The 20,021-nt window shown below is 44.4% G+C and overlaps 1 protein-coding gene across 4 annotated transcripts in view; it reads right to left on the bottom strand.

The window, feature by feature from the left end:
- The window catches only part of CLIP4 (CAP-Gly domain containing linker protein family member 4), a 370,258-nt gene that overhangs the window by 201,782 nt on the left and 148,455 nt on the right, over positions 1-20,021 (bottom strand). For all 4 annotated transcript variants that reach the window (XM_078647520.1, XM_078647522.1, XM_078647519.1 and 1 more), the window contains exon 4: positions 4,874-4,967. In XM_078647520.1, coding sequence (XP_078503646.1) covers positions 4,874-4,967 — 94 coding nt within the window. The remainder of the gene's footprint in view (positions 1-4,873; positions 4,968-20,021) is intronic.

Here is a 20,021-nt window from a genome sequence, read left to right as displayed (position 1 = left end):
GGGTTAGCGCCCGGGGGCGGCCTAGGTCCAAGGGTGCGATGGGCGCGCTCAACAATGAACATGGGGGAAAAGATGTCGTCTCCCAAGAGTGTCTTAAGCAACATTTCAACAAAAAGTTCCATCTTACCCGTCTGGGTCGTCTCGGCCACACCCGTTATTCGTATGTTGGATCGCCTTGAGCGCGCCTCCAAGTCCTCCGACTTTTCCTGTATCACCTGCAGCAGGCGGCCAAACTGCTTTCGGTCAGCGCCCCACTCCATCTGCGCCTCTTCAGCCTCAGTTAGTCTGCGTTCGGCCATGTCGAGTCGTTCCGCATGTTTATCCACCCTCTCGGTCATGCGGTCCATGCGGTACGCCAGGGCGTCGATCTTGTTACCTATGGCCGACATACCTTCCTGCAGGCCCTTCTCCATGGTCGAGAGCATGCCTTTTATTTCCGCGCAGAGCGAGGAGCCCGGGCCGCCGGTCGCTCCTGGCGATTGGGAGGCCGGAGGGTCTGGGCCTTTCTGCCGGCGCTGGTCGAACGTCAGCTTCGACTGTGTCCTGTCCCCCTTCACCATCGTCGCGTTTCCCAGACTCCGGTGGGGGGTGCCGCGGGTGTTCACGTAGCCCTCGTGGAGCGCGTGGGTTTGCCGCTGGGTCGTAGAAGCGTGTTAGGCACCACCGGGGTGCCGGCTGAGACGGTTCCCGGCCGCCCTCTAGTCCAGTCTGGGCCCGGGCAATGGCGCCGCGTCAGGGCACGGCCAGCGCCGCGTAGATCCCCGCCTCCTCCGCAGTCAGCCCAGGGGTGTTTTCCGGGTCCCACGGCACCGGGAGCCCCCGCCAGCCGGTGGCTCTGTGTGGCAGGGAAGTGGCGTTGAGTCCGGGTGGTCCGCCGTCACCGGGACCCGGAGGGGTCCGGGTCTGCTCGTCCTCGCAGCCGCACGTCGGGTCACGTAGCTCGGTCTCGGCTCTCAGGCGAGGTCGGGGATCGCGGCCTGGTTGCTCGCCACCCCGCAGCCGCTGAAAAATGGCGCGTCCGAGCGCGGGTCGTCCCCAAACTTCAGGCGGAGTTGCGGAAAGAGTAGGGCCGACAATTCCTGCCGATTTCACAGGGATTTCTTCGCTGAGCAAGGATCTTTGTCGGATATTAGTTGGCGCCGACGCGGAGCTCCGCTCTTACGCGTCCGCCATAGACGCCGGCTAGCTCCGCCCCCTAGTTTGCATTACACTTCTCAACTACAAAAAATGTGGTTTCGTAATTTCTGATATATTTTGAAATATTTGTACTATTAATTTACAAGCTATTTAAATGTTATGTGCTAGAAACAAAACTGACACCTTGCAGCTTTTTGTTTCACAATGATTGTCAGACAGCTCACTTGAGAAAAACCTCTAACTGTAATAAGAGAAAGAAAAATGTACTCAATTTTCCAAGCAGCAATTAGTAAAAAGACAAACTGACATTTGACCTCTTTCCTTGAACAGACAGCAAATGTGTCAAGATAAAAAACAAGATTTTCTTGGCATCTATTTTCCTTCACTTTCTGAAGGAACAGAACACCTGTTCCTTTCCAGATTATGTTTACTCACCAGAAGGGACCAGTAGGTGCTAAAAATAGCTCAAGCTGATAAAATCTGACTCGCCATTGTGAGTGGGCGATTTTTCGAGGCCTGAAAGGGTGTTGGTCAGATGTGAAATCCAATTATGTGAAGAGAAAATCGATACGCAACAGTTTCATCACTATGCAAAGGCTGTTTTGAAGGGAGCATGGTTTATACCTTAGGAGCAAACGCTTTAACTTACTTCATAGAGAATGCAATAACTCCATACGTTAAATGACCACAGAGACAGATTGATACCAAGACTTGGAGGAAATGAAGGTGCAATGAATGTGAGTTTCATTAGGACCCGGAAATATTTTCAGTACGCTGCTGTAGACTTGTGTAATTTTGGTAATTTCATGTTATGCTCATTAAACAAAAGTACCAAAATGACACTATTACACCATTAAACATTATAACACACCTTTCATTGCAAACATTTCGTAAAGGCGCACTGGAATAACATGAATGGCCAAAACATGACCGGCTTCTAGTTGACATGAGGACAAACTTCATGCTAAAATTTTGCATCTGGTGCCGGCTTTGCATTTTGAGTAATTCTGCGTAATTGTTTCACAATTTCTTGTAATTGTGCAACAGCAAATTACGCAAATTTTGCGCACCTCTATGGTTCCTGCAGTTATCAGTGCACTCTTACTGCCAAAAGATGGCCTCAGTAACGTAACTGGTGGGACAACAAGCAATACTTACAAAACGTGTGGCAATAATTTTTTTAATCATACCAGAAAAAGTAAAGTCGTCTGCCACAACTGAAAGCGTCACCCTCGCAATATACATTTGTTATGCATGTCTCTCATAGACAGCCTCTACTGTTTATTTCAGTGTCTACATCTCCTAACTAACTGCTATTACATAGCAACAGCTGATAACATAACTGGTTACTCACTGTTGTGATGTCATGAAGGCCTCTGCTATGAGACTAAGGTACCACCTATTACTTTAAGGTCCAAGAGGAGGGGGACAGACAAACCACAAAATATGCAAAACCTTTTGACATACCAATCTAATTTATCAATTGGTATTTACTCTGCAAACAATTTCAACACAGATACAAAATATTTAAAAAAAGAGTGACTTTCATTTAAATTGCCATTTTATTTTTCACAATGCATTTCTTCTCTCTTTTTTGTATATACATACATCTATTTTTTCCTTTTAGTTTTTTTTAAGTCAAAACAGTTTATGAATGTTTACAAAACCTTGTAAAAATGGAAAAAGAACATCAAATAATATTACAATTTTCATAGAATATTATTTCTGACCCCCACAAAAAGTATAAAGCTCAATTACAGTCAACATCATACTCTCATTCAACCTTTCTCACCATTCATCCTTCTCAAACATACTAACTCTCATACTGTGCAAATAAGACTATGAAGACGACAACAACATCTGAGAAAAAGACCTGTTACAAAGAATCACTTTTTTCTATATTTCAAAGAGTATCAGTCCATCGTTTTCATCTATAGATAATCATTTGTCTGACATAATTCTCAGATGGTATTCTCAGATGTGTATGCTTGGCCTACGCGCGTTTCGGTGAAAGCCAGATGTAATCAATGTAATCACCTTCATAAGGGCCGATAAACATACAATTAAAAACTGGGGGTTCTTGATATATGTTTTCAGAGGGTAGGTAGAAATCCTTTCTATGTCTCTGGATCGGAATATCGCCGTATTGTATCAGCGCATATGGAACTAAGTCAGAAGGCCGAGTAATTTTCTTTTTTTATAGGTTTTCCCAATAGGTGGAGGTTCTATCTGGAACGTGGTTATACCATCAATGCTTATAAAGTTAATAACATCCGGTAATTCCTTCTATTAGAAACATCTCGATGTCATGTTGGTCAAATTATTCAGATTAGACCTATTTGCAACAAGGGAATAATGTACTCAGGACTCTTCTATCTGGATTTCTTCTTTTATATGATACGGAGCTCTCTCTTTTTTCTATAAGTAACCAATCCGAGATAGCGTTTCTTACACCCTCCTTCTGCCGTCCAAGTACATGTCATGAAGGCCTCCCAGGCCAGGTGACAGGGGTTTCTGAGAGCCTGTCAGTGCAATGATTGTCTGCTTTTATGGACAGCAGAAAGCACAGCTGTAGGAGGGAGAAGGAAGGCAGGGAAGGTACTGGGGGTTGGTCAAGGATGGCAGGCAAGTTTGTCTTTTTAACCTTTGGGTCAGGTATTAATAACAGAGACCATGTTATGGGTTGTGTCTCCATTTCTCCTCTGCCACTGCGTAGCAGTTGAAAGCAGGGGAGATGATTTTGGGGTCCGTACATAACAAAATTCTAGTTGAGAAAAGAGTGAATTACATGGACGGTTTCACCTTGGGATTCTGAGTGACGGTTGTATGACGTTATAACGCATTCCGTTGCAACACATGCCTTTACCACGCATGCGTTACAATGCGAATGCCATTACTCCGCATAACCTTTTCCACGAAAATGCCTTTACCATGCATAACTTTACAACGATTTTCGTTGTAAAACCATGCATATTCATGGTAAAGGCTCCAAAACCTTGCCCCAATTCAGCGGTGGGATTCAGCTTTTTTACAATAATCTTTTTTTTTCTCCACTAGATGGCACATGCTGCATTTATATGCAGTTTACTCTTAAGAATGAACTGTTTAAATTCATTTTACAATTCATGTTGCTATAACAATTAAGTTACAATTAATAAGTTCCTTCGCTTCACAGATGCGTATTTTGCGGGGGAGACCCCCTCAACCCCCCCCCTTTTTGAATCGCTCGCTTTTTTTGTTGTTGTGGGTGAGACCCCCCAAGCCCCTTTTTTTTATTTTACCTTTAGCACACATGCCTTTACTACGTATCTCGTAGTAAAGGTATGCGTGGTAAAGGTTATTCGTGCGTTGTAATGCATGCGTGGTTATGGTAATGCTTGGAAACGGCAGTGTTGTAGTGGCCATTTCCCCTGAGTGACATCCTAGACAATTTGAGCATCGCTCTTGAAGTCTATCTATTTGATGCCACTCAGAACCCGCGGTTTAAAACATTCCCGTAATTCATTGTTATCCACCTACAATTCTATATATTGATAACATGCATCCAAAATGCTATAATGCTTGACTTTCGATTTTTTAAGTATGTCATTTTAACTTGACAAATGCAGTTTACATGTTTGACACAGTTGGAAATCAAGTTAAAAAAGAGATTTATAAACATCTCAATCATTCTACCATGAAAGTGAACGCTGGAGCACTTCCTTCAACTATGCATGTAGCAGATGCATTTACTCACCAATGCCATTAGCGCCCGATTTACAGGTGTAATGTAACAGGGTCATATCGGAGAGTCCATCTCGATCATTCACGTTGCAGCCCCTCCTCAGAATCTGAAAGAAAGCTTTTTGTTATTTTTAAAAAACTGCCTAAAGAGGAAGCAATCATGTATTTACTGTACAGTGCTCTTACTCTGGTGGTTAGCCGCTAAGATGGCCATGTGAGTTGAACCCTCGCCATAGAGAATTACTACAGGTAAGGAGTTCCACACTCACGTCGGTAAACTGAGTACCAATAACTTGAGTTTAACAACACTCAAATCACAAACTATCATTTTTACATTGTAAATGCTTTGAGTTTGAAAACTACATCAAGAAACGTGACATGCAATTCATCCAGAAATAAAACAAATTAAGATACAATTAAAAAATTCTAAAAGGATAATAATCATAAAACAAAAATGTTACAATTACACACAAGATTTGGGTGGCAGAGACAAACACTGCACTATCTACCAGTATACTTTTCCTAAGGCTACTGTAATAACTATTGCCCACCTCTTAAAACCAGCCACCTAACTTGGTTTCCAATAACACACAATTGTTGACACGCATTTGGAGAGGCAATGTTAAGATTACAATTTCTGGCTAAAATGCCATGCAATTTCAACATAGAGATGACAGGATTGATGGAAGTCCACGCAGTTTTTATGAAGATTATAAATATTTTATTTCATTGCAGTGCATCCACAGCCAACGCGTTTCGCCCAACACGGGCTTCTTCAGGGCTGTAAATAGTACATATTATAAACATATATAAATATTTTATACATATAATACATAGGATTTAAAAACTAGTTTACAAACACAACTATACACAGACATATTAAAAAAAGGCAATGCCAAACATTACAAATTACATATATACAATTTTAAAAAGGACGAGAGACTGAAGAGGATATTGTTTTATACTAGTACCGAGAAAGGGTCTCTCCTTAATTTTTGTTCTGAAAGATTCCTTCTCACAGTACTTCTATGTTCTTTATTGTTAATACATGCATAAGAAATTCAAATTACCCTGTATACCTTTGGAAGAATGAAATAATCAGAAGACCATTCCAGCTATCAGTACCTAGAACCCAGTCTCAAAGAGAAGTATCCTTCACACCGAGAGAGGAACAGAGAGAGTGAGAGAAACTCCCTTCGGACTGTACTACATGGGGACCACCAACCAGTTTGGCCATGTTATTTTCTACAGGCAAAACAAAAAGTAAAGACTCGGAAAGTGTGATTCTTATTACAGATTGTTTATTCCGGACCAGCTACCTCTTTGGATCATGTCACAAACTATAGGACTAAGAGATGGACAACGTAAGAATAACACTAAGAAGGAGAGAAAAAGGAAAATGAATTGCATCTACCTTTCTGCTTCAAATCACACACAGTTGTGACCCTTACAGCCAAATTCCATACGACAATTCCTTCAGTGTTCAGTGTAAATGTTAGCAAAAACGTTTTTTGGACAGCAAGGCCTTTGTAACTCTGAGAAGAGATTTCTTACAAGCAAAATATTTAGAAAGAAACCTAGTTACGACTTGCGTCCACATCACCCTCAGTGCAAGATTCACATAATTTTTATTATCCTATCTTACCTAGTTTGCATGCTGCTCCGACATGAGCTCTTTTGCCAATTCCTATGGAGTAGGAGTGTCTCTGTTAGGTGCTAATTAAAGCACTGACTGTACCCTGAAAAGAATTATAAATGCAGGTGTCTGTTCAATGCTAATGTGTAAGTTAGACAATTGGTCTCTAGTTTGCCTGATACCTAGCATCCCCATTCTTATATCTTAGTGTCACTACTGTTCTGTAGACCAGACAAATTGTGACCAGTTCCACATATATCCTGTAAAGTCATATGTTCTACTTTTTTAGGCAACTATTACCATCCTAAACACTAGCAGTTTTAAGGTACACCATCACAATTATGTGTAACACACTTTTTTTTATTATTAAAATTGTTCCCACTGAAGGCTTGAACCCTGTTCCTATTTATGTCTAACCGCTTGACAAAAACAATGAGCCATGTAGCATGGTTAATTTACATGACAGACACTGTGCACTTAAGCCCTATTGAGTCTAGAGATCTAATCAGCGCTATGTTAAGTACCCAACTTACCCATCAAGATATAACCTCGCTTTATGCTCCATGTATATGGCATCTACCATTTCCGAAAAAACTTTCCAATTAGACCTGGTGCAGGCTCGAACCCTGCACAAATTCGAATGCCCAACCCAGTGATTAATTGGGTGAGCTATATCGTGTAACAAACAAAAATAAACAAAGCGGGCATTTATTCTCAAAGAATTAAAAGCGATAATTTTTGTAAGCATTCTAATCTTTACTTCTAGTCTTACTTATTTCAAAAAATACATTATTTTTTACTTGAGACTAAGACTGAGTCCTATGTTCTACTTATTTAAGCATCTATTACCATCCTAAACACTGACAGTATTAAGGTATTATTAGAAGACCATTCAGGTCTAAGATGCAAAGCATTTCTTTTAAAAAGTATACATACTATCAATGTCCCCCCAGCCCTCCCTCTGAGAGCGGTTAGGAGCTACATGCCCTGTCATCTTAAGTTCCTTACCTAGCCATCTGCGCTGGTCCGACACGTTCCTTGTCCTGATTTTAAGTGAAATCAGTGGATTTCGCGCCAAGCTTTTATAGTGCATGTTAATCCTTTCATTCCTTTCAGCTGTGATATTTTCGGTCAGTCCAAACGCTAGAGCACTAACCTATTAAAGATAAGTGCCTCACGTTTCCTGTCCTTCTAAGCCCTAAACACATATCCTGGAATCACGAGTGATAACAGAACAAACTAATTGTTATACCCCTATAACTATTCCATGTGTGTAACGTCTGTTATTTCCAAAAATTTACACCATCACAATTACGTGTAACACACTTTTTTTTATAATGTTCCCACTGGAGTCTTGAACCCTGTTCCTGTTTATGTCTAACCGCTTGACAAAAACAATGAGCCATGTAGCATGGTTAACTTACATGACAGATACTGTGCATTAAAACCTATTAAGTCTAGAGATCTAATCAACGCTATATTAAGTTCCCAACTTACCCATCACAATATAACTTCGCTTTATGCTCCATGTATATGACATCTACCATTTCCCCCCCCCCCAAAAAAAAAATTCAAATGTAAAAAAGATGATTAGGCCTAGTGCAGGCTCGAACCCTGCACCAATTCGAATGCCTAACCCAGTGATTACTTGGGTGAGCTATACCGTGTGACAAACACAATAAAACTAAAGGGGCATTTATTCTCAAAGAAATATATCCAAAGCGATAGTTTTTGTAAGCATTCTAATCGTTACTTCCAGTCTTACTTATTTAAAAAAATACATTATTGTAGATAAGTCTAACGTTGTCCCGTTGACAATCATTATCCAGGTTAGACATTTCCAACTGAAACTTTAGTCCTTTCAATTTTAACAGACGCCTTAATTTGAACTCTATTTCAGTTCCGATGCCCTAGTCAAACAGTTTTGGCGCAGTGAGCCACACCAAATGATGATCAAAATTATACAGATTACACATACGGGGTAACTTAATGACCCATCTATCCTGTACTATGTGTCTTCCGTATAAGATATAACTTGAGGTCATCAAGGGACACTCACCTATATCTAATCTATGGTTAGCTATATATCCAAAAGGAGAAAGAGTGAATGCAGACATAGGTGTGAGAAAAGGAGATATGACCTCCCCCATTTAGTGTTCCAGACAAGCATGGGGATAATGTTAAGTAGTGACATGTTTTTGACTGACATATTATGCAATGTATACATGTTGCACGTATAAGTGCTGTTCCAAGGGTCAGTTCCAACTACCTCCCTCTTCCAAAAGCCAATGACATTTCGATGGAACCCACCCTATAACATAATTCTAATACTCCTATTTCAGATCAATATTAACCACCAACTCGGCAATCTGGGACAATATTAAGAAATGAATCCAATATGCTAAATACCAGTCAATGTTTGATGATCCAGATTACAAAAAATGATGCATTTCGGAGTCAAAATTAAGACTGTATGTTGTGGCTCGTAGCCTACAGATCCACCTAGCTTCCAATTGCCGGAGGTGTAACCCCCTATCCCCTCCTCTTTGGGGAACCGGTACATGGTCAATGGCATGAAACTTGAAATTTGATCTGTCCCCTATTCCCTCACATTCATGTGAGGCTAAAGCATAGGACATATCCTGATTCAGTGGAGGAGTGTGGCTCAATAGTTAGAGCGGCAGACCCTGATGCAGAGTTCTGGCCAGGGACCAGGGTTCGATTCCCGCCTCAGCGGGGTCTCGGGCTCAATTTCCTCAGACCTGTTAATTCTCGCCTCGGTGCCTATTCTAATCACGGGTCCGACGCTGCAACTCTGGGCAATAGCTTGCTTAGCCTCCACACTGGCCCCAACAGCGCTAAGGATGCCTGGCTTCACCCTGGGGGTGCCCAGAAGTAGACACTTCACAGGGAAAGCCAGGAGGGGTTCCACAGCGGTATGAGTATCAGCGCCAGGAAGCCGAATAGGCGACACCGCAAGGTGACCGTCTGGTGACAGTGCGCTCTATAAGTACCATGACATTTACATTCATACATGCTCGTCTATGTTCCTGCATACGTATTTTTAAGGGTCTCACAGTACTCCCTACATAGATCCTTTTACAATTACAGATGATCACATAGACCACATATTGTGTCAGACAATTCAAAAAATGTCTGATATCATAGGTTTTTTCCGTGTTATATTTAAAAGAAACCATCCGGCTTGCTTGGTTACACATATTACAACAGCCACATGGAAAGAAACCAGTTTTTGGACTAAGCCACAACTCTTGTTTCTTACGAACTGGTCGCGTGTAGCTTGGACGTAGGTTTTCTCTTATTGTTTTGCATCTCCTATATACCACACTAGGTTTGTCCTTAGTCAGGTTGCCAACCCCTGGAACACCTTGAAGGAGGTGCCAGTGTTTCCACAGCAGTTTATACACGTCCTGATTTAGGCTAGAATTCGTGGTGACAAAGGATAACCTTTCATTGGAAGTTTTTGTTTTAGGAGTCAAAGTTGTAGTCCGATTTACCTTACTAGCTTTCTCAGTTGCTTTCTTCAGGACCTGATTGCTATACCTTTTTTGTTTTAAACGCTGCACCAAATCCAAGCTATGTTTCTCATATTCCGACCCTTCACTACAATTTCTTTTTATTCGAACCAATTCGCCAAATGGAATGGCGTTCTTGATGTTGGCCGGTTGTGAACTCTGGTAATGCAGTAAACTATTTACTGACGTCTTTTTTCTATGTAAGGTGCTATGAAGAGGGTTGTTAGCAACATATAATGTTACATCCAAAAAGTCAATCTTTGTTTGTGACATCATCATGGTAAACCTCACATTCATGGTGTTCTCATTTAGGTAACTAAAGTAGGACTTAAAGCTCTCTTCTGAGCCTGACCAAATAATAATGACGTCATCAATATAACGTCCCCAGAAATGTATGTGTTCCATCCACTCAGACGCCGCATGACCCCATACGTGTCTGGCTTCAAACCACCCCATGAACAGATTGGCATAGGATGGGGCCACCTTGGACCCCATCGCAGTGCCCTGCAATTGTTTATACCATGAGGCGTCATATAGAAAGAAGTTATTATCCAAAATTAGATTCAGCATCTTAATCAGCATCTTGTTATGGTCATAGCATTGTGCTTGACGCGAGGAAAGAAAGTGTTCCACTGCTATACAGCCCAGCTCCTCCCTCATACACGTATATAGGGATTCCACATCCAAAGTACAGAGCCAAAATGGCTCCTCCCATGCCAACCCATCCAATTTATTCAGTAGATCCATAGTGTCTTTGATGTAAGATGGAAGGTTGTGTACATATGGTTGTAAAAATGAATCCACAAATTGTGCCAGTGGTTCTGTCAAAGATCCAATACCAGCAATAATTGGTCGCCCAGGGGGAAAGTTCGCTTGTTTGTGAATTGTGGGTAGTAAATATATGCATGGGTGTCTGGGATGTTCTACCCGAAGGAATCTATACTCTGTGTCTGATAGTAAACCAACCTCTTTCCAATGACTCAAGTTTTCATTAATTATCATTGAGGCAGTTCCATAGGGGTTTGAATTTATCTTTTTGTAACACATTTCGTTTGTTAACTGTCTGGAAATCTCAGTGTCATAATCTTTTCTGTTCATAAGAACAATGTTCCCACCTTTATCTGCCTCACGGATTATCCATTCTTTGTTCTTTCCGATATTGTCCAGGGAGCACCTCTCTTTTCTCGTTAGATTCTCATACCTGTATTTCTTTTTGGACAACAGAGTTTTGTCCTCTAATTCATAGAGACCCTGAGTTACCTGTTGTTGAAACACATCAATACGGGTCAGATGTACCCCTTGAGGTGTGAATTTACTACGGGGGTGTAATCCACTATCTAAAGTATAGTCCTGGTCAATTCCCAAATCCCTCATAGTTTGTTCAACAGTTTGTGAGTCTCCATCCGAAACTGATAATAAGAAAGATACATCCTTTATATGTGAGACAGATATTTCAGAAGGAGCCACAGATCTTTGTTCAACACATTTATTTGCGTAATTCATTGCAAAATGACACTTCAATTTAGCTCGTCTTGAAAACTTAAATAGATCAACATGAATGTCTGAAAAATTACCAGCATTTACCAGACAAAAACTTAAACCTTTGTTCATAGCAGATAGTTCATGTGCATTTAGTACATAATCTGACAAATTCACCACCAAATTCACCTTTTCTAGTGCCTTATCCTGAGATGAACTACCCTCCCTCACATCTGTTGTTAACGTTTGTTCATTTGCCTTTTCTGGTTCCGAGTCTGAACCCCTTCCTTTACATCTGTTTTTGCGCCTGCCCCCCCTTCTGGTCTTTCTGTATTTTGTATGTTCCCTATACGGAAACGTCGAACTTCTTCTAAAAAAGTTGCCGAACTATTCAGTGGTCCTCTCACATCTGCACTGGTGCTTGGTTCTGATTCCCCCACTGAGGAGAGATCTGAGCTACTGGCTGCACTTGAGATGCTTACGGCATCTGTCAGTATGTTCTCTTTAGGTTTTGGGACTATGATGTTATCAAAGCGTTTTGCAAAGGTGTAAATCCTACCCGTCCCGTAGTCCCTATCATCTCTTTTTATTTTAGATAATTTTCGGTCTCTGGTTACACATTGGTGCTTTGCTACTTGTTCTTTTAAGATCACATCGTTTTTTTCAGCCACCTCTTTCGGTCCCATGTTTTTTATTTCTTCTTCTAACGCTCTGATTTCCTCTCTCAATTTTACACATTTTCTATCAGAGTGTTCTATTAAGATTTTCATCATGGTACAAGAGGAGCCCAATAGGTTCTCCTCCCAGTTCGTTAATAAATCAGAATCCAAATCATCAAAGTTTGGAAATGTTAGTAGGCGTAGCCCCCTCGGAATTTTTTTGTTGTCTAGGTATTTTTTTAAGGTGACTCCGTCCCACCACCGTTTAGTTTTATTGTGTTTATCACACGGTATAGCTCACCCAAGTAATCACTGGGTTAGGCATTCGAATTGGTGCAGGGTTCGAGCCTGCACTAGGCCTAATCATCTTTTTTACATTTGAAAAATGTTTTGGGGGGGAAATGGTAGATGTCATATACATGGAGCATAAAGCGAAGTTATATCGTGATGGGTAAGTTGGTAACTTAATATAGCGTTGATTAGACCTCTAGACTTAATAGGTTTTAATGCACAGTATCTGTCATGTAAGTTAACCATGCTACATGGCTCATTGTTTTTGTCGAGCGGTTAGACATAAACAGGAACAGGGTTCAAGACTCCAGTGGGAACATTATAAAACAAGCCTATTAAAACGACAACACAACGAAGACGAATCACTGGCCAGATGACAGAACACGCTAAGGAATGTGTGGAATTTGTCTCGCCAAAGCCCTAGGAGATACTTTTTTTTTTTTCTTTAACATTAGGATCTCGAAACTCCTCCCACTTTCAGTGGGGAGGAGTCCGAGCCCTAAAAAAGTGTGTTACACGTAATTGTGATGGTGTAAATTTTTGGAAATAACAGACGTTACACACATGGAATAGTTATAGGGGTATAACAATTAGTTTGTTCTGTTATCACTCGTGATTCCAGGATATGTGTTTGGGGCTTAGAAGGACAGGAAATGTGAGGCACTTATCATTATTGGGTTAGCGCTCTAGCGTTTGGACTGACCGAAAATATCACAGCTGAAAGGAATGAAAGGATTAACATGCACTATAAAAGCATGGCGCGAAATCCACTGATTTCACTTGAAATCGGGACAAGGAACGCGTCGGACCAGCACAGATGGCTAGGTAAGGAACTTAAGATGACAGGGCATGTAGCTCCTAACCACTCTCAGAGGGAGGGCTGGGGGGACATTGATAGTATGAATACTTTTTAAAAGAAATGCTTTGCATCTTAGACCTGAATGGTCTTCTAATAATACCTTAATACTGTCAGTGTTTAAGATGGTAATAGATGCTTAAATAAGTAGAACATAGGACTCAGTCTTACTCTCAAGTAAAAAATAATGTATTTTTTTAAATAAGTAAGACTAGAAGTAAAGATTAGAATGCTTACGAAAATTATCGCTTTTAATTCGTTGAGAATAAATGCACGCTTAGTTTATTTTTGTTTGTTACACGATATAGCTCACCCAATTAATCACTGGGTTGGGCATTCGAATTGGTGCAGGGTTCGAGCCTGCACCAGGTCTAATTGGGAAAAAAAATTGGGAAATGGTAGATGCCATATACATGGAGCATAAAGCGAGGTTATATCTTGATGGGTAAGTTGGGCTACTTAACATAGCGCTGATTAGATCTCTAGACTCAATAGGGCTTAAATGCACAGTATCTGACATGTAAATTAACTACATGGCTCATTGTTTTTGTCAAGCGGTTAGACATAAATAGGAACAGGGTGCAAGCCTTCAGTGGGAACAATTTTAATAATAAAAAAAAGTGTGTTGTTGATGGCCGCTTAGTCTTTGGGCTCCGAGGTTGATCTAGCCCTTTGCATCAATCTGTTCCTTAATCCGCCACCTACAGAGCTCCAGTGGCTGGAGCCGACGTCCAAACACAAGCGACACCGACCGGTGAAGCTCCGGTGCAAATCCGTTGCCATCTATGGCTGTGATAGCCGACCGAGGAGGAGCGGTCTGCATGTGACGGCCGGACCGGGGACTCCAGTGGTGCGGGCACCCGACTTGGTGACTGCTGCGGCGCGGTATCAGGCGTAGCCTGTAGCTGCGCATAACCCTGTGTGACGCACTTTGCCTGGCATCACTGTGTGTGCAACGGACTCCTTACTGTCTCTCCTCCCGCTGTGAGCCGTCCGATCGGCGGTGAGCCGGCCGCCCTAGGTCGCCTGATTTCATCCCTGAGGGTAGCGAGCTGTTGGGGGATTGGGCCGCGGCTGCCACGCGCGCACTCAACAAGTGGAAGTAAGTGCTACGGCCCCCAATTGCCTTGCGCTGCCTAGTGCTCACCACAGATTGTGACCATCTAACGAGGGAGACACTGTATTCAAACTCAGTCCTACATCACGACAGGGGATCAGGCCCGATGGAGTACCGCTCCTCCCCCGCCTCGGGCCTGGGGAACGTTGGATGGTTGCTTTTATCAGCCGGGGGCGCAGATCGATCAGGGGCCCTTTCACGATAGCTGTACCGGCGCTGGTGGGGAACAGATTTGGCTGATGCACGGAGGCCAGGTGTGCGATAACTTCAAACAGTACCACAAGCGTTCCTGCACATGCATACACGACAGGAAATAATGCCGAATTGCCGCTCGTCCGCTACGCCGGAGGTTAGTCTTGTGGGGTGCTGCGTGCTCCTTCAACCCCCTCTGGCCCACGGACTTCCTGCACCCTTCGTGATTGGGCCTGCATCCCAGCTACTTACCTGATCTGTCGAATCATGGCAGGCAGGGGTCCCAAAAACCAGAACACGCAACAAAGACTCGACAAATATGCATATGGCAAGCGCTCACCCACGGCATCGGAGGGGCGCGCCTCACAAAATAAGGCGCCAGATGGAGACGGCTCCCCAAAAGTAACACTCGAGGACATTATGCAGGCTTTAGCCAGCGTCCAGACCATGGTAGGAACGATATCCACTGATGTTTCCCTGCTGTGTGCAGACCTCCACAAGATGGTGGATAGGGTACGAGAGGTGGAAGTGGTAGCGAAATCTCTGGTTGAGGACACTTCAGATCTACAGGTGGAAGTTGCCCGCCTTGAAAAAGAGCAAAAGGTGCTTGTTGACAAGCTTGATGACCAAGAAGGGCATGCAAGACGGAACAACGTCAGGATCATAGGTATTCCAGAAACTGAAGGCGCCCAGGCGATGGACCTGTATATTAAGGAACTGATAAAATCTAAGCTACAACCTAAGGGACTCTCTCATTTCTTTTCTGTGGAGCGTGCCCACAGGTTGCCGGGTGGAAGACCAAAGCCGGGGGCGCCCCCTCGGCCGGTTTTGGCCAGACTATTCAATTTTAGGGACAGAGACGCAATTCTGCAAGCGGCACGCATTTCTCCCCCGATACGTATTCTAAACTCAACTGTTAATTTCTTTCCTGACTACACTGCAGCAGTCTCGAGACGTAGACGTAGCTTCTTTGGCGTGAAAAAACTGCTTCGTGAAAGGGAGCTACAGTATTCTATGCTCTTCCCCGCTAAGCTGAGAGTGGTGGCCGGAAGTCGAACCTTATTCTTTGATACGCCTGAGTCCGCACACGACTGGTTGGAAGGCTGGCGTCCGGTGGGCCGCACTGACCGAGGAAATGGCTCACATCGCCGCGGAGAAACGGACGAAAATCTGGAGAAGCAGGGTTCCAGGAGCTGTGGATCGAGCCGGGCAGCGTCACTTGAGGGGGAATAGACAGACCAGCAGGACCGGCGTCGCCTGTCGCACTATGAGGCTTTATGGTCTCCTGGGACTATACTATTTCTGAGATTTTGGACTGAGGCAAGCCTTAGAGCTTGAGAAGGGCTGGAGCCTTATGGAACTCAATACCCCCGATACGCAAGTATTGCACTTTTGGGAGGGTTGAAGCACTCTGCTGAGTTGGGGTGGCGGGCAGTTACAGGCTTGCTAGGCAGGGAGGCAGGGAGGGGGGGTGGGGAGGGGGATAAGGGGATACACGTTTTGTTTCCTTTTTCTGAGTTTGTTCTTGGTAATGTTATTGGGGCAGTATTCTCCTTTTGTGGTGGATCTGGGCGTAGCAACTGTGTATTAACATGTTTGACAGTTCTCAATATGTCTGATGGCTGATCATGTAGCTCAGGGGTCCAAGACTACGCAAACAGCCTTAACGATATTGTCCTGGAATGTCCGAGGGTTGGGGGATAAAGTGAAAAGGGGTTTAGTGCTACAGCACTTAAAGCGTTGTGGCCCCGCAGTGGCCGTACTACAGGAGACACATCTACTGGGCTCGACTGTTAAGGCTATGAACATGTTGGGGGTACCAAATGGCTGCACATGCGGAATTTTTCTCAGGCTCTAGGGGTACAGGGATACTTCCCATTGGTGATACAACAGAAACGAGTTGACGACCAAGGCCGGTTCACTGCACTAACATGTCAATGGGAGGGGCGATTATTTAACTTGGTCTCAGTCTATATCCTACCGGCCCTTCAGGCACAAGCCCATTCTGCTCTCACAGCGTTCTTGCTAACACTACCTGATGCGACATTACTCATAGGGGGCGACTTTAACGACATAATAGACGGCACACTGGACAGGTTCCCTACCAAATCAGGGATACAGGGTGGACGACGCCTTCTTGGTTTTATAGATGCAATGGGACTCACAGATAGCTGGAGGTACAAACACCCTCACGAGAAACAATACACCTACTACTCCGGGGTCCACAACTGTCTCACACGCATTGATTATTTATTAGTGTCGGCTGATGGCCTGCCTGGGATAGAAGAGGTGGCGATTCGCCCTAGGGGCATATCGGACCATTCTCTGCTGCTGCTAAAATACACACATCACCAGACTTCTAGAAAACGTATGTTCCCGATTCACGCCAGTTTTTTGCATGTGCGAAACACCTCACCGTCACCACAAGGCAATTCTTTCAAGAGAATGCCGATCGGGGGACTCCCCTAGCACACTCTGGGAGGCCTATAAGGTGATCCTGCGTGGACAAGCAATAAATTCCATTACAGGTCACAAACGGACGCAGCGGGCGGAGCTCGACACTCTTGGGGAGGACCTAACCACCACGATAGCAGAGCAGGCGGCCTGCCCGTCGCTTGGAGCCGCCCTTGCGGTCCAGATTAAGCGGACAGCGTACGTGGCATATCAAAGGGAAAGTGCATTAGCTAACCTCCAAGCAACCAGACACAGGATATACGAACTAGGGTATAAAGCGGGGAAGATGTTAGCCTGGTTAGATAAGAAAGAAAGGGCGAACAAGGTCATAGCACAACTGCTCTCCCCCACGGGCTCCCTGATCTCCAAACCGGATGGTATAGTGGACATCCTGGCCGACCATTTCGAGCAACTTTATGCTCCCCGGACGTCTTACACGTCTGAAGAAGCGTATGACAACATTAAAGATTTAACTATCCCCCAACTCTCCCCTGAGGCAGCGATCCTGCTAGAGGCAGACATTACTGTAGAAGAACTGCAAGCTGCGACCTACTCCCTTGCATCAGGTAAGGCGCTGGGGCCTAATGGATTCCCAGTGGAACTTTATAAAAGGACAGCGCAGACATCTGCCTCCTTTATGCTTGAGATGTTTCTTGATAGTCTCGAAATGGAAGAGTTCCCGAGCGACCAGCGCCTTGCCACTATAGTTGCGATCCATAAACCTGGTAGACCAGAAACGGACTGCGCATCCTATCGCCCAAGATCCTTGCCAAACTACTTGCCCTGCAGTTGACCCCCCACCTCTCCGCTTTAGTGCATCCGGATCAATCTGGATTCATGCCGCACCGTAGCACGGCACTTAATCTGCTCAGACTCTATGCGGTCCTGGCACGCGCGCCATATATTCAGGAACCTGCAGTCATCCTCTCCTTAGACGCCACTATGGCATTTGACACTGTAGAATGGCCTTACCTGTTTGCAGTGCTTCGCCACATGGGCTTCGGTCCCAAATTCTGCGCCTGGGTTCGACTCCTGTACAACAAGCCCCTGGCACACGTTGTGGCTAATGGACACATCTCTCGAGACTTCCCGCTTGGTCGAGGTACGCGACAGGGCTGTCCGTTGTCCCCGTTGCTTTTTGTACTGATTCTTGAACCACAGGCAATATGGATCAGATGGGAACCCTCTATAAAAGGACTATCATGGACCAATACGTGGGAGGACCGCATATCCCTGTATACATGGGAGAACCGCATATCCCTGTACGTGGATGACATCTTGCTATACTTCACCTCCCCCAAGAAATCCATTCTGGAATTGCTGAACGTCTGTGAAAAGTTCGGTAGAGTATCTGGTTACAGAATAAATTGGTCTAAGTCCATTCTCCATGTCCTGACGGGTCCTCCTCCTGTTCTCCCTGCGGGTTGCCCCCTCCGACCTACTGCGACGGCATTCAAATACCTCGGCATCTATATTACGGCAGACCCGAACAAATTTTATACTTTAAATCTTGGTCCCCATCTAGAGCGGTTTAAACGAGACGTTAAGATATGGCGCACTCTCCCACTTACGCTCTTGGGTAAGGCGGCACTATATAAAATGATGGCACTCCCACGATTTCTGTATGTCCTTGAGAACACGCCATTTCTGATCTCTGATTCTTAATTTAGGACTATTGTCACAACTGTTTCCATTCTCTTGTGGGATGGGGGACAACACCTATTGCGCAAGCCAAGCTAACAAAGAGTTGGTACGATGGGGGAATAGCGCTTCCAAATGTAGAACCATACTACTGGGCGGCCCATCTCAAGCAGATTAACTACTGGTTGCATGCCCCGCAGTCTGAACCGGCATAGCGATCTGACAGACAGTGCTTGGAGGGCAGAGGGCTGTTGAGAAATCTGTACAGCCGCCGCATGCCATCAGATCTACTGGGACCCACGCGGTACTCTGTACAGATATGGTATAAAGCGAACAGGCCTCTTAGGTGCTCTGGGACAATCACACAAATGACACCACTGTGGGACTCCTACAGATTAGGTTTCCTACGTAACAGTACGGGGTTCCGGGAATGGGACAATATAGGCATCTCAGTGGAAGGTGACCTTTGGAAGGGAGGGAAGGTGGTAGATTTCTCCCACCTCCAGGCACAATACGAAATGACACAGAAGGAGAAGTTCAGATACCTACAAGTTAGGCACGCACTACAATCAGCCATACCTGCGGGTGCGGACCTACAGGAATCCTCCCCTCTGGAAGATAGGCTTCTGACTGAATGTATGCCAAATAGAGCCACCTCCTTGACCTACAGAAAATTGATTAATAACCTTCCGGACTTAACGTCCACACTGAGGCAAAGCTGGTCCGGAGACGTGGGCGACTTTGAGGAGTCTGAGTGGCGGGTGGCCCTCTCGTCCCCCCGAGAAACAGCAATACCCTCTAGGCTCAAGCTGTTCAACTTAGAATATTGCACCGCACTTACTACACTAGAACGACGTTGTGCAGGATTGGGTCTGCCTTACATACATACTGCGTACGACGTTGTGGGGACGAGGGGACATTCTATCATACCATTTGGGACTGTAAACACATAGCGGCATACTGGACGGCAGTCATGCGTACAATCTCCCAAACTGTAGATATTTCCCTTGTGCCAGAACCCCGTGGTTGTTTGCTAAATGTATGGGAGCCCAACGATTTAAATCACCGTCAGCAGGATTGGGTAATGTTGGGCATGATGGTCGCAAAATGTAACATTGCCCTATTATGGGGTTCAGAAGCGCTACCCACCCTCCGTAAATGGTGCAAGGATATGGATGGAATGATGGTGGCAGAGAAGTCGGTGTTCATACATCGTGGGTGTCCCAAGAAGTGGGAGAAAATATGGGGGGCCTGGAATACGTTTCGGGGTAATATATGTGAGCCTCCTAACCTCATTGAC

The sequence above is a fragment of the Lissotriton helveticus genome, chromosome 6 (assembly GCF_964261635.1).
Source record: "Lissotriton helveticus chromosome 6, aLisHel1.1, whole genome shotgun sequence".
NCBI lineage: Eukaryota > Metazoa > Chordata > Amphibia > Caudata > Salamandridae > Lissotriton > Lissotriton helveticus.
This window is presented reverse-complemented; position numbering and strand designations above follow the sequence as displayed.